Source organism: Mastigoproctus giganteus, chromosome 12 (genome assembly GCF_048544385.1).
Source record: "Mastigoproctus giganteus isolate SK-2022 chromosome 12, ASM4854438v1, whole genome shotgun sequence".
Classification (NCBI taxonomy): domain Eukaryota; kingdom Metazoa; phylum Arthropoda; class Arachnida; order Uropygi; family Thelyphonidae; genus Mastigoproctus; species Mastigoproctus giganteus.
The window spans coordinates 135,501,574-135,516,753 of NC_143586.1; the positions used below are offsets into that span (position 1 = coordinate 135,501,574).

Below are 15,180 nucleotides of genomic sequence, written 5' to 3' on the forward strand. Positions count from 1 at the left end.
GTCTCCTACTTTTGATATCATTCTCCAGCATAACATTCTTCAACACAGCTAGGAGTAATGACCTCGATATATGGACATCAGGTTTGATGAACTGAAGAACTATATTTGGATTCTTCAAATAATGGCATAACACTTGAAAGAAGCACACATTGCTTTATTTAAGCAAGAAGAGAGATATATGAACATATGTTCTGTACAAGTTTACTAAGCCTGTTTAGGTTTACATTTACCAAGTTTGCAATTCAGAAGTCTTTTCCTTAAATTCACAATTTTATCTTCTTTTAAAACTTATGGATTATGAAGTAGATTTGAACATAAGTCAGTGCCATCTACTAGTGATCACTTGCATTTTTCCATTTGTTGACTATGAAAAATGCTCATATTACTTTTCTTACCTCTTTAAACCTCTCCTTTAAAGAAAAGGTCACCACTGTCAAAGACTGCCACCATTTCACCAGTCTAGTTACACATTTAACCAAAGGCAGCCAATGTGTACACACATGCTTCATTAGAAGAAATTAGAAGCAGCATGTGTGTACACACATGCTTCTTTTGTTTTTAGCAACTAGATAGTCATAAATTTCCACCAAGTATTCATCCACTTTCACATAAATGCATGCCGATCCCTTTTCAACACACAAATTAGTAAGATGACAAGGACAGCCTATTATCACAAATTGTTCAATCTCCTCTTTTAATATCCTTGCTACTCCAGGTTTTAGTAATATATAATAGGTGCATTATATAAACCAAGTGACAGAGTTTTTTTGAAGGAATCAGACATGTTTTGAGGTTGTTCAGAAGATGTCAATGTTGTACCCCAGAGAGACATCTTTCAGTACTACCACTGAGGGCAAGCTTCTTTTGATTTGATATACATATATTTGTATATATATATATTTTTTTTATAACAAAATGAGAAGGGATATAGCTTGCAATCACTTAAACTACTGCCATCGGAATTATTAAAAAATTGCCCACTTTCCAGAGCCATCACTACCTCTTCTTTCCCCAAATTGCAATTTATCTAACAATTCCTGCTGCTTCTGTTCTTCCACAACATAACTATATCTTAACTGCAACACAACACAACACTATCATTTTTGCTATTGGGAAATGTATATATGAACAATGTGCCTGCATGATCAGCATAATTCAGAGGAAGATCATGTTCTATGACAAATGGTGAAAATAAACATTCAACAATCAATTTCATCAATATGAAATGCTACATCTATTTTTGAATTTCTCTCTATGCACTGTACACTGCCCTTATGCCTATTTGTTTGTTTGCAAATATCAAATTATGCTGTATTTCCTCCTACTTTAAATTGAGAAATCATGTTTATATACAGTACACAAGGCAACTGTGTTACCATTTTCAAAATTCACAATACACAGAAAATTTTGCATATATGTCTTCTGAAATTTTAGGTTTTAATTCTTTGGAATTGTACTGAATTAAAACCTAAAATTTCAGAAGAAACATTTCATTACCTGTGTGGAGTGAAACTAATTAACAGTGTTAATTAGCTTCATTCTACACTTATTTCTCACGTATCCTGGACAGGTTGGACTTCCCAAGGTTGGCAACAGAGTGAGGAAGTGGCATGTACTGGAAACAGCTGTGTTCCACTGCATCCCACAAATGTTCAATGGGATTGATGTCAGGGGAATTTGGCAATCAGGGAAGTACAGGAAATTCTTGGATAAGATCCTCAACCCATTCCTGCATGATGCAGGCTTTGTGACACAGGGTGTTGTCTCGTTGAATAGTCCACTGCCATATGAATACACGGTGATGATGTAGGCCAAAACAATGCCAAGTTAGGATCTAGCAGTGAGGGCATGTTCAATGGGGATGAGGGGACACAATGATGTCCATGAAAACATCCCTAAACTTTAATTCACACCAGGAGACCTTTCCAGTTGTCCAATGTCCACGAACCATGTTTCCTGTGCCCACTGCCGGCAGATGTATTGATGGTGGTTTGTCAAAATGGATACACAAAGAGGTTGCCCATTCCATAAGGCTACCTGCAAAAGTATCTGCTGGATGGTGAGCTCAAAAACATTTCTCTGCATGCCCTGGTTGTAATCTACTGTTAACTGAAGGATCATGAGCTATCTGTTTTCCTGGACAGCACATGCCAGCTAACCGCTGTTTACCTTGGCTGTCAACAAGCAGAAGTAGTGGCTTCCTCATCCCATCACGCCTTCACTATGGTGGCCCTTGAACAACTGACAACATTGCTGAGATGCTGGCCCCAGCTTCCTAGTGCCACAAATCATTCCCTGTTCAAATTCTGCCAGGTCCTTCTCTTTCCCCATTGTACAGGCTTTGTACTGACAGGAACTACCATGCAGTGGCTATATGTGCTGTGCCATCACCCCCTAGGTGTTGTCAAAACATATGACCACCTCTGTCTCCACTCATGGAGACAGAGGCGATCATATGTTTTGGCTCATTAGTGTATATGCTTATGTGCCTATTGTCTTCACCATGTCTGTCTGTTTATCCACTTGTAAGAGGACTCTGAACACACAGATTTTCATGCAATTCTATATTTAAGCCTTTTATAAATATTTGTCACTGAAATCTGAAAAACAAAAATTCATAGTTTAAATAGTTTTAATGCAGTAGTGTTAGCTTTAATCAATCTGTGCATGCCCCACATGCATTGTTACGTAAGACTCGTGAATGTGGTGTTGCTTGTGAAGAGATACACATGTATAAAGATAAAGAGAGTTAAAAGTACATGGGAGAAACTAATGAATATTATACAGTTGAAATTAAACTGAATGTCTAAGTTTCGAGAGCATAAAACTATCGAGTTTTATTGAGTGATCTATAAAGTTATAATATTAATAATTAACTGATGAGATGGCGGTGTTTTCTTTTCACATCTATTAATCACAAAAAAAAAAAAATAATAAAATAACATACTTGAAGCATATGTTAATTTTTTAATCAACTCACTGTGTACATTGGCTAACTATTATATATTTTTAAAATATTTTTTAATATTTTATATATTAATATACAGTAACCCCCTGCTATTCGTGGTACCTGTATTCCCGGTTTCGCGGTCGCTGATTTAATATAAAATGAAACCTAAAAAAATGTAACTTTTGAAGCGCTGTGAACATTTTCCGCCATAAAAAAACATGGGCGTGGCTAAAATTATCTTTCCCGGTCAAAACAGCGCTCAGTGGGTGGGGGGAGAGGGGTGACAAAATCGCGAGCATGAATGTTTCTTGCTAATTCTTGTTCGGTATGTGTCATGTGCTTGTCATGGAAGGTTTTGTCGTTTGCTTTTAATTTATATGCTTATAAATTGAATAAATTTATCAATTTATAATTTGATATACTTACAAAAGTGATAAATCTACCGTTTTGCAGTGTAAAACAGACTTTTTTGAGTGTGTTAACGGAAGAAAGTGACTTTATTGTGGTCAAGTTCTTTCTAACCCATACAAAAATATGGCTATGAATAACAAGGGAAATGTGAAAAGATCAAAGAAGGTGATGACATTAGCGAATAAAATTGAGTTATTAAATAAAATTTCTAATGGTGAAAGTGTCTCCTCAGTGGCAAAACATTATAAAATCAATGAGTCAATGGTACGATCAATCAAGAAATCGGAAGAAAAAATCCGCCGTAGTGTCCGTGAAAACGCGCTAATTGCTTCAAAAATTTGCTCTGTAACTCATGAAGTTAAATTAGAAAAAATGGAAAAGGCTTTAAACCTGTGGATAGAAGACCGAACTCAAAATAAAATTCCATTAAGTTCACTCATCATTCGTGAAAAGGCAAAACTCCTTTATCAACACTTTAGCGAAACTGGTGATAGCATTGGCGGGATAAGCTAGCAAAGGCACTGGTTTGAAATTTCTAATAAATATTGTTTCTTATTTTCATTTCGATGCCATATGCTTGCATTTCACTATGTACTGTCTATGTATATAGTCATATTATGAAGGTACATATAATACATACATAGACAAAATTTTAGACTAGTTTTTCTTATATATTTCATACTTTGGAACGGAACCCCTTTATTACTATGGGAGCCATAACTCAGTATTCGCATTTTCGGCATTTCTCAGGAAACGTAAACCCCGCGAACAGCGGGGGTTTACTGTATATTAATTTATATTTTATATTATATTACATATTTTATTATTATTTTTTTTGTAGAAGTATAAATTTTTATTGTATTAAAGTGATATTTTTGCTACAATGACATTTATTAAAACGAAACATGGTTACATAAAGATGCACAGTGAACTGGTAGGAGATGGGAGTTGATTTTTTCATACTGAATATTTCATTACCCTTGCATTTGTTCTGATGAAACCATTTTTGACTGAGTTGTTTTCATGAAACTTCATTATTTACATCAGGTATTCTTACTTAACCAGGCAGAATTGCTTACCCAGTGGAAGTGAGGCCTCCCTAAATTGAATTCACTGATGATATATTTCATTTAAAAATTTTGAAATTACAATAAAGGAGGTAGGGTGGCAGGACAAAATTGGAAGACAGCTCACTACAAATAATTTGTTTTCAGAATTTTCAAAAATACACGAATTTTTTATAACTTGTATAACTGTTTCTGACAAACGGGCGATATCACAAACATTAATATTTCTAAAAACTAATTAAAAAAAAAAAAAATCTCTTCAAATTGCACTTAGCATTGCCTCACATTATTTCCTTAAATTATGCAGTGGAAAACCTTATCTGTATATATAAACAATCAATATTTCTTAACCCTTACCATGCATTCTCTACTAATAACATTATATTGTGATGCTTTAAAGCGGGTTCTCCTGGCTGGGGAGGCTTCCCTCTGAAAATTATCCATATCAGAATCAGCAGTAGTAGCTGCTGATCCTGCTGCAGATGTCACAGCTTCTGTTGTCCTTGATACTACTGCTGCTGCTGGTGCTGTAGCCATTACTTTTTCTTGATTATTACTTCTCCTAGGTCTTCCTCGTCTTGATGTACCATGGGAACTTTGAAAACGCCTACGACAAGCTCTTTTCCTACCAGCCTTTTTTAAAGCACTGTCTGGTGAAGTATGGGAAGACTTAGTTGACTCTGTAATCTGCAATTAAAAAAGAAAGAAAAATGTAGTGCCAGAATATCAAAATTAATGAGCTGTCAAAAAATCAAAAAATGCTTTTCTGGTTATTCATTTCAGATTACTCATTATAAAGAAACTACATAATAATACAGTATGTTGAAAAATGTATTATTGGCTAAGTATGCCAACTGATAAGAAGTGGATATTATCATTCCTAATTCTCAGCTCATATCAATATCAAATTGTTTTACTGATTGAAGGATAATTAAGTAAATAACAATGATAAGCTATGCTTAATAATGTTGCACAGTTTACATTGCATAAACATACAAGGTGACTGTGAAAGAATTTCACAGTCACCTTGCATGTGCTATCACCTTGCACTTTTTCTCAGGAGCAATGTCATTGCAATTTTTTTTTTTTTTTTTTTTTACTTAATATACAGAGTGGCTACTCAGTAGATATTAAGTAAAAAAAAATAAAAAAAGTTCTCCATAAAATGGAGTACTCTTTCAATAACAGCATTACATACTTGTACCAAGCTATATAAAGCAAGTGGGCAGTTATGTAGGAATGCTATAGATGTAGAATTCCGAATGAGAATGGGAAAGTTGAAATATTGAAGTGACCACAAACATAACATGGTTCAAACAAGATATGACTGTGTCTCAGATGTATCAATATTCGTCCAATAACGAAATAATATCCAAGCCAATGGTAATCCTGTGATCAAAAACAGTTTGCTGATCTGAGAGGCCAATGGAGGCATTAGAGACTTATGTAGTAACAGGACTACAATCAATCAGATAATAACCCAGTACAACAATGGTAATGAAAGAGGAATTGCAGAATGCACAGCTTGTCTTAACCTGCCATGGATGGATTAGCTCAGTCAACGACCAAACCAGATTCTGCTCCTGTCAGCAAAAAAAAAAAAAAAAGATTATGTGGTTACAGTACACCATTCCTCCAGTATTGGCTCAGGAACACCAAAACTGGAGGAACGGAGGGGGGGGGGGAGAAGAAAAAAGCCTGGTCTGACGAATCCTAGCTTCTGATGTTTCACACTGATGAGTGCACTAGAATACAGCAAAAACAGAATGAGCCCATGTACCCACCCTGCTGGTGTCAACAATGGAAGCGAGTGGTGTGTGTGTGCCCCAAGTAAATGTGGTCTCCTTGATACCAGTAGAGTAATTTGGTTGATACAGGTTATCTGGAAATTGTTTCCAACAGGATGTATCTCTCCATGTCTGCACTGTATCCATCCGAGAACGGTTTCTTACAACAGGATAATGTGCATGTCACACTACTGGAATTAGTTCCAGGAAGATCAGTGAATTCAGCCAAAGGTGGTGGCCTCCCTGGTCATTAGATCATAATCCAATTGAGTGGCTATGGGATGAGGTAGAATAAGCTTTTTGGCAGAGATCCGAAACCATCTAATTTGCAACAAATATGGGAGGCTGGTCCATGTTGAGTTTGGTACTTAAGGTTGTTACAGACATTCTCTCAGATATCCCAGACAAGCTGTACTTGCTACCTGGGAGTCTAAAACACTGATGAAACTGATATTCGGGTGACACTCAAGTCAAGTGGACCCAATTTTAGCAAAGTCCGGACGGTCTGTGACAGCCAAATCCTCTGCTTACACCTTCACAATGGTTGGACTGTTAGTAATCCTGGGTATAACCTCCATGCACAAGTACATGGTGGGTGACCACCCAGGTGTGAACCAACGTAAGCAGGGGTCGAGGTGTGGCACCCACACCACATGGAGGTGGTTGTTGTTATTTGGTTTTTAGGAGCATTAACAACTAAGGCCATATTGCTCCGAGATATGCGGTGGTCATTCCCTGACCTTTCCGCATCCTCCGTATTTGGTGGTGACGGGCTCGAACCCCGGTCTAATCAAGAAGCATGTGCTACGCACTGCTGCTCCTTCCCACCTGGCTACGGAGGCACCCCCACATGGAGGAATGCCGTCCATCTGTGACCAGGCAGTACTAGGTAATAGATGACTCTCATCAACTGGTGCAATAACACCACTTTGCTTATTGGAGGCTTGAAGTGGCAGAACCTATGTTTAGTCTTCAGTACTAAGTTCCGGTCAACCCTTCCCCATCTCTTCCATCATGCAGTATCATTGATGACTTTTGAGGTTATGATAAACATCGTGGCGAGATTGAATCTTCCATACACTTCGAGAGTAAAGCTCTAAAACGGTGTTCGCAGGCCGGCCGCTAGTTAGTACAACTGACCGAACCTATTGGTAACTCTCTAGGAGGCTTCCGGATCAGCTAATTGAAATATAATTAAATATAATCTTGCTACCTCTACTCTGCCAGATAGTGACTGGAGGGAGTCCGAGTAGTGTGTATGCGGGGAGCATTGTCGAGGCCACGTTATGTCAATGATCTGGGTATATTCTTACCATGTGTACGCCATATCCAAAAATTTCATTAATTCATACAGCATGACCCCCCCCCACCTTTTCTTACTCTTGAATACACCATGAATTGTCAAACTAATAGAGTAAGCTTATCTGCGAAAAGATCTAAACCTCCCAAACACTTCCTAATTCATTTCACAAATATAGGTGGTCTCAATTCTAATCTCAACGATGTCCATTTACACTTGCAGTCTGCCAAACCCCATGTATTTTTTCTGACAGAATCTCAGTTATTGGTTGATTCATCTACTGCTCATCTCAGTTGCCCAAATTATTTGCTGTATGATTCCTTTTGCCTCAAAGGTGGTACTTGTGCATATGTCCGTTCCAATATTCCCTGTCAAAGACTTGGTAATTTGAAATCTCCTCTTTTTGATATTCTCTGGCTTAAAATCTCTCAACCTCACTATGTCAAATTCACCTGTTGTCTCCACCATTCTCCCAACTCCACTAATCACTTGGAGCTCTTTGACTTCCTCTCTTTGCAACTGGACTTTCTCCAGTCCAACTTTCCTAACAGTGAGGTAATTTTCTTTGGTGATTTTAATGTTCACAACTCCAGCTGGCTTCCGTTTTCTAGTCGCACCGACCCAGCTGGTTGAGATGCTGAGGCTTTTGCAATTACTTAAGACCTTTCACAGATTGTTCATTTATCTACAAGAGTACCGGACAATTCTAACCATACAGCCAACACGATTGATCTTCTTCTCAAAACAATCCTTCTAAGTACATGGTCGAAGTGAGTAGTCCTTTAGGCACCTCAGATCGCAACTAGGCGATTGTCTTTTCTCCAATGGAGCCTTTATCTCATGGCTATTCCCAACCTCGTGTTGTTTGGCATTACAAGAATGCACAATGGGATGACATGCATTAGGGCACATTTCCTGAAAATTACAGTCTGCAGAAGTTTAAGTCCAATGTCAACAAATATCTTCTTTCGTCTTCTCAACCTCCAACCCAAGCATGGTACTAAGTACTATAAGGTTCTAATACCTCTTGTGTTTGGGGTTTACATAAAGAAAAAAAAAAAAAAAAAAAAAAAAGGACTAGAATGTATTCTGTGTGGAATACATTCAACACCATGCTGAGTCCATGTCACAGCAAACTCAGGGTGTCGGCAAGATCTTACTTGCTCTTAGGCAGGTGTACATAAAAGTAGTCACTAAAACATCGGAAGAAAGACATAAGTGGGAATTAACTAATGCTGCACCACATGTAAATTTTAAAGGCAAAAAAAAAAAAAAAAAAAAAAAAAAAAAACAAACTAGAAAGAAAACTTTACAGAAAAATTTCCAATAATCTGACCATTTAGACAACAATTTTGGCAACATTTTGATAGCCTAAAACTAGGGTGTCAAACTGGCGGCCCGCAACAAAATTTTTGTGGCCTGTGATGCCCAAAAATATAATGTTAAAGTAAACAATTAAAAAGTACCTATTTATAATTCTAGGATATAAGGATTAAAAAACCTCTGTAATAAATATAAAAATAATCATTTTAATTGATAATAATTAAAAAAAAAAAAAGACTGGATAGGTGGAGCCTTGATTAGAAAGAACTAAAAATATAAATAGTAATTTCAAATGAATGAAAATTGAAATTATTATCTTTAAATAACATTGTAACTTTTTAGTTTATTTCTTTAAAAATAAAAGAGTTACATTTTATTTTTTAAATAGAGAAATCTTAAATCTAAATTTCTTTTACATTTAAACTAATATCACAATATTGCAAATGCAGCGTTTTTTATAATTTTATCGAAAAGATACTTCATTCTTACTAGTTTCTTTGTCTGGATCTGTTGTGTTGTGTGCATTGTGTTTGCTATCTATAATTTAACAAATACCTATGTAATCGTTTTTTTAATTTTATCATTTTAATTTCAACTATAGAATTTATATTGAAAATGTCGCTTTCAACACAGTCAAGAAAAGAAAAATTGATAATGAGGGAAGAAAATTCCAAGAAAAGTGGGAGCTGAACTATTTTTGTAAGGAAGTGAACAGTAAAATTACATGCTTAATTTGTAAGGAAAATATTAGTGTTGCTAAAGAATACAACATTAAGCGGCATTATAACTGTAATCATAAGGAACAATATTCGGGCTTCAAAGGAAAAATAAGAGAAGAAAAATTAAAAACAATGAAGAAAACACTTCATAGTCAACAACAAGTATTTACAAAATTCATGAAAACTAATGAATCAGTAGTAAGAGCAAGTTACGAAATAAGCTATTTGTTAGCAAGATGTTCAAAATCGTTAATGGGTGGTTCGTTAATTAAAGAACGTATGATAAAAGCAGCTGAAATTGTCTGTCCTGTAAAACTGCAATCATTTCGCGATATTTTATTATCAGGAAATACAGTGGTAGAGAGAATTAGCGCAATGGCAGATAACATCAACTACAGGATATATCTACAGATGTCTTGTTCTTTTCAACTGCAATTGATGAAAGTACAGATATACGAGATGTTGCTCAAGTTGCTGTATTTTTTCGTGGTTGTGATAATAACATGAGGATCACCAAAGAATTGTTGGAAGTTATCCCTCTTCTTGGAACTATGACTGGTGAAGATATTTTTGCTGCTGTGTGGAGCAATCTAAAAATTCTGGAGCAATCTAAAAATTTTAGAAAAGTGTAAGCTACCACTTGACAGACTTGTGTCTGTAACAACCGATGGTGCTAAATCAATGACAGGTGAAAATCGAGGATTTGTGTAAAAACTGATTAGAAAATTACAAGCTGAGTACCCAGATAAACCGAAAACCGTGGCTGTCCACTGCCTTATTCATCAACAAGTTCTGTGTTTAAAAATATTAAAAATGGACGATGTATTGAAAACAGTAACAAAAACAATCAACTTTATTCGAGTAAGAGCACTCAACCATGGGCAATTTACTTCTCTTCTTGAAGATTTAGAATCTGAGTTCGACAATCTTCCTTATTATACAGAAGTTCGATGGTTATCATGCCACAAAATTTTAAAGAGATTTTATATGCTTTTGGAGGAAATAAGTTTTTCTTGAAATGAAAAATTAAAATGTATCAGTTATAAAAAATCCTTTGATATTACAAGCCACCTCAATAATTTTAACATTTCACTGCAAGGTAAAAATAAGTTAATAACGAACATGTACGAAGCAATAGCAAGTTTTGTACAAAAACTAACGTTTAAAAATCATTTAAAAAAAGAAGTTTTGACCCATTTTCCTACTTGTGAGCAGTTAAAAACACAAAATCAAAATTGCACTTTCTCACAATATTGTGACAAAATTGAGGAAATCAAAAACGAATTCGATAAGGGTTTTAATGATTTTAAAGAGTTAGAAGATATGTTTTCTCTTTTTGTTGGACCTTTTTCATTTGAAATCGAAAAAGCTCCCACTTTGATTTAACTGGAATTAATTGATTTCCAAAATGATTCATTTTTGAAAGACAAATGTCGAGAAGTAGGAATTCCAAAAATATATTCTTACATAGGTGAAAAATACCCGGAAATTAAAAGTTTGCTGCGCAAATTATGTGCTACTTTGGGAGTACATACTTATGCGAGCAATTATTTTCATGTATGAAATTAAATAAAACGGCGTATAGATCGAGATTGACAGATAAACATCTTTCCGATATACTGAAAATTGTATGTTCACAGTCTGACTCCTGATGTCGAAAAACTAGTAGGGGGTAAACGCTGGCAGGTTTCTGGGAAAACAAATTAATTATTTTCATAAATATATTGAATATTTAATTTTTAAATAAAAATAATAATATAATAATTATATATACTAAAACCAAAGGAGCGCAAGACAGCCAAAGTAACACACCTCTATTAGTTACAATTTATTAGGAAACATTTTGGAAATTGTTATTGTTACAAAATCCATCTTCAGTCTTTGTAGAAATTTCCGAAACATTTCCTAATAAATTGTAACTAATAGAGGTGTGTTACTTTGGCTGCCTTGCGCTCCTTTGGTTACCAGTTCATCAACAGCCACTTTACTCCCATTTCTTCACTATACATACTAAATTCTAAATTACTTGTATTCTGTAGATCTGAATAAAAATTTAAATGTTAATTACATATGAGTTTTAATTATCCTGATTATGCTACTGAATCCTGAATCAATATATAATATTTAAGAAAATTTTATGCGGCCCGCGAAAATCACACCATCACACAAAATGGCCCATGACAGAAATGAGTTTGACACACCTGGTCTAAAATATAGAGCTGACCATCCATGTTGTATTTAGATTCTAAATGGTTCGGTTATTGGAATGTTTTCTGTAAAGTTTTCTTCAATAAACTCGATCATTTTTTGTCCTTAAAATTTATGTGAAGTGCAGTGTTAGTTAATCTCTTATTGAAATCATGAAGTTATTTCAGCCATGGAGAATGCTGGCACATGTTTGTGACATCAATATTCAAGCAGCAAGGTACAGAGAAACTCTTTTATAATGATATCTACAGAACCAACTTATGAATATTAAATCTAAGGAATGTTATATCCAGCAGCGTGTGTGTGTGTGTGTGTGTAGGGGGGTCACATGTGTGAATGCATAAATAATTTCTGCATTCTAACAATATTTCTATAATTCTATTACAATAAATACCACATACAATAATTCTTTTTCACAACTACATTCACACACAATGAATTTTTAGGGACAGGGATGCCAAAAGTGTGGCAAATTCTAATGGGGAGACGAATGATTTTTTGATAACTGAGAGGAAAGTGGAAGAGAAATTGTTGAAGCTAAATGTAAAAAAGGCAATTGTGTGAAAAGGGAAAGGGATGATATGTGGTTTATACCATGTGGTAGGGCTTTAAACTGTTATTGAAGTCTAAAGCATTTAGGGCATAAGCCTCAAGCTATGGGAGAGTCTAGACTATGCATAAATATAGTGCAAATGCATCAGAAATACATAGCTATATCTGAATAAATCAGAATATTAGTAAAACAGCATCGTTTTAAGTTATATCTCCTATTGTGAATACCTTCACAACGAGTTGCCATGATATTGAACTACTTCGAATAAGTAACGCTTCACCTAAGGAGAAGACTAATGTTACTTATTCTCAGATGGATACCACCACCCAGACAGCACTGGCCCCTCTTCGGTCGGTGGGTAGGTAGCCGAGTGATGCAATGATGGCAAAACAGTTATGAAGTATAACTCCACAATATGAGAGATGCCTAATGGTGTATCACTGCATCACTCGGGTACCTACCCACCCACCGAAGAAAGGCCAAATAGCCCTGAAACAGTGCTGTCTGGGTGGTGGTATAAGTAACATTAATCTTCTCCTTAGGTGAAGTGTTACTTACTCGAAGTAGTGCAATATCATGGCAACTCGTTGTGAAGGTATTCACAATATGAGATATAACTTAAAACGATGCTGTTTTACTAATATTCTGATTTATTCAGATATAGCTATATATTTCTGATGCATTTGCACTATATTTATACATAGTCTAGACTCTCCCATAGCTTGAAGCTTATGCCCTAAATGCTTTAGAGTCTAAATACATGATACACCATCAGGGATCTCTCATATTGTGGAGTTATACTTCATAACTGTTTTTCCATCATTGCATCACTTGGGTACCTACCCACTCACTGAAGAAGGGCCAAATAGCCCTGAAACTGTGCCGCTAGGGGGAGCTTGATGATGTCCGGAGTTTCCAAGAATAGGTAACAACAGCCTTCTCCACTGGGGAAGCGTTGCCTATTCGAGGAGTTTATGAGTTTTTGAGTGGTGTGAGTTGAAGGAGTTACTGTCCCTTTCATTCTTCTACACCGTTTCTTTTCCTCTTCCACTCCTACTATAACTTTCCCTCTACCTTTTTTGCTTTTCTAAGTCTAATAGGGACAAGTGGATATTCGAGTAGATATTCACATACATACATAAATAGCCCTGAAACAGTGCCGTCTAGAGACTGTTTTGTGAATTATTTCGTTCATTAGTGTTCTTCTCGTTCTGAAGGTTGAAGAAAGTGTCCGATCGCATCAAGAGGTTAGCGGCGGTCCTTTCAGCTGAGGTTTCCCCGTTGTGGGGAACCTCCTTTAGGAGGGTAGTAAGTGATTGATTTTCTTTTGTTTTACGTTTCTTTGAAATTTATTTCTGCCAAGTTAGATATTTTCTTTTTTCATTTTGCTGGTGTCAGGCAGGACACGGGATTTTTTAACTATTCATTTTCCTTAAGGAACCGAGATTAATTATGGCACACTTCTTCTTTAGAGAAAGAACAGTGGAGTTTCAGACTACAGAGGTTTGTCCAATTAGAGAGGTAATGCGGGGAGTGACTCAGGTTGTTTTGGTTTACGAGATAAAAGGATTAACTCCATTACCGAGGCAGAAATATCAGTTGGTCTTGAAAACAATAGAGGCAAGAGAAAAGGTCTTGAAAGGGTTTTCTATTAGAAACATAATGATCAAACCTGTGCAAATTGGTAACATACGCAAAGTGGTTACTATTGATAGATTTCCGGTAGAAATGTCTAATAGTCCTGTCGAGAGTTTTTTTAACAAGTTTGGTAAGGTTGTTAAGATTCATAGAAAAGAATATGAGGAATGGCCAGGCGTGGAAACAGGTACGGTGCAAATACATATTGACATGAAAACGCCTGTGCCAAACATCATCGATTTGATGGGTCATAGGTTATTAATAAATTACCCAGGAGTTCTAAAAGTTTGTTTGAGGTGTGGAGGTAAAGACCATTTGGGAGCAGAATGCCAAAAATCACGTTGTTTTAATTGTAATGGCACCGGTCACATTACTGCCAACTGCCTTAATAACTGTAAAAAATGCGGAGCTTCCACGCATAAATTCATTCAATGCCCGGAACGCACGTTTGCCGAAAGAGTTGCTGGTGGGGGAGGATAGCAGAAAGTGAGCAAGCCACCAAAAGATATGCCTAACGCTGAGAGCGCGGAAACTATAGGAGCGCAGAGGGGTGAGATGCAGATTAAAGAAATCACACCAACGTTTACAATAGCGTACGATATGTCGGCAACACAATCGGAATACGCAGAACTAACCGAGGATATGGAAGCGGAAAATACAGTACGAAATGTACGTAAACGGGGGGGAGAAGGAAGAAATAAGCGGTAAAACTAAAAGAGCAAAAGGGGGAACAGAGGAAATTCAAGAAGAGACCGAAATAAAACAAATAGAGGGGGAGGAGTTATCAATTTTGTCAGGCGGTAAGAAAGATTGCAAAACACTTTCGGGGTCTGATTCGGATTCAGATGGCATACAAACGAGGGAATATGAAGGGATAGAATGGTTAAATGTAGTAGGAAACACAAAAGAATACAGGGAATATAGGCGAAGCTTGGCGGAAATTGTTAAAACTCGAGGAGAACCGAATTTTCTTTGGAATGAAAACGAGGAGGGTCAGGTAGTTAATATTCAGTTCACCTGGGGTGATTTCGTTATTTCTAATATTAAAAACAAGAATGTTGGAGATCTCACTGTGTTACTCACCAGTAACAAATTAAAGTTAAATGCCGAACATAGGAATACCTTAGCAGAAGTTTTAGTAAAGTTCTGCTCATAATGTCGGGAATAACATTTATGTCGTTAAACATACAGGGTCTGAGAGCGATTAACAAACAAAGGATGATA

At 36.2% G+C, this 15,180-nt stretch overlaps 1 protein-coding gene across 1 annotated transcript in view; it reads right to left on the reverse strand.

Annotated features, from left to right (window-relative positions):
* LOC150077444 (glutamine and serine-rich protein 1-like) overlaps positions 1–15,180 on the reverse strand; it is a 166,718-nt gene that overhangs the window by 129,490 nt on the left and 22,048 nt on the right. The window contains exon 2 of the mRNA XM_090385906.1: positions 4,786–5,115. Within this exon, the coding sequence (XP_090242032.1) occupies positions 4,786–5,115 (330 nt within the window). The remainder of the gene's footprint in view (positions 1–4,785; positions 5,116–15,180) is intronic.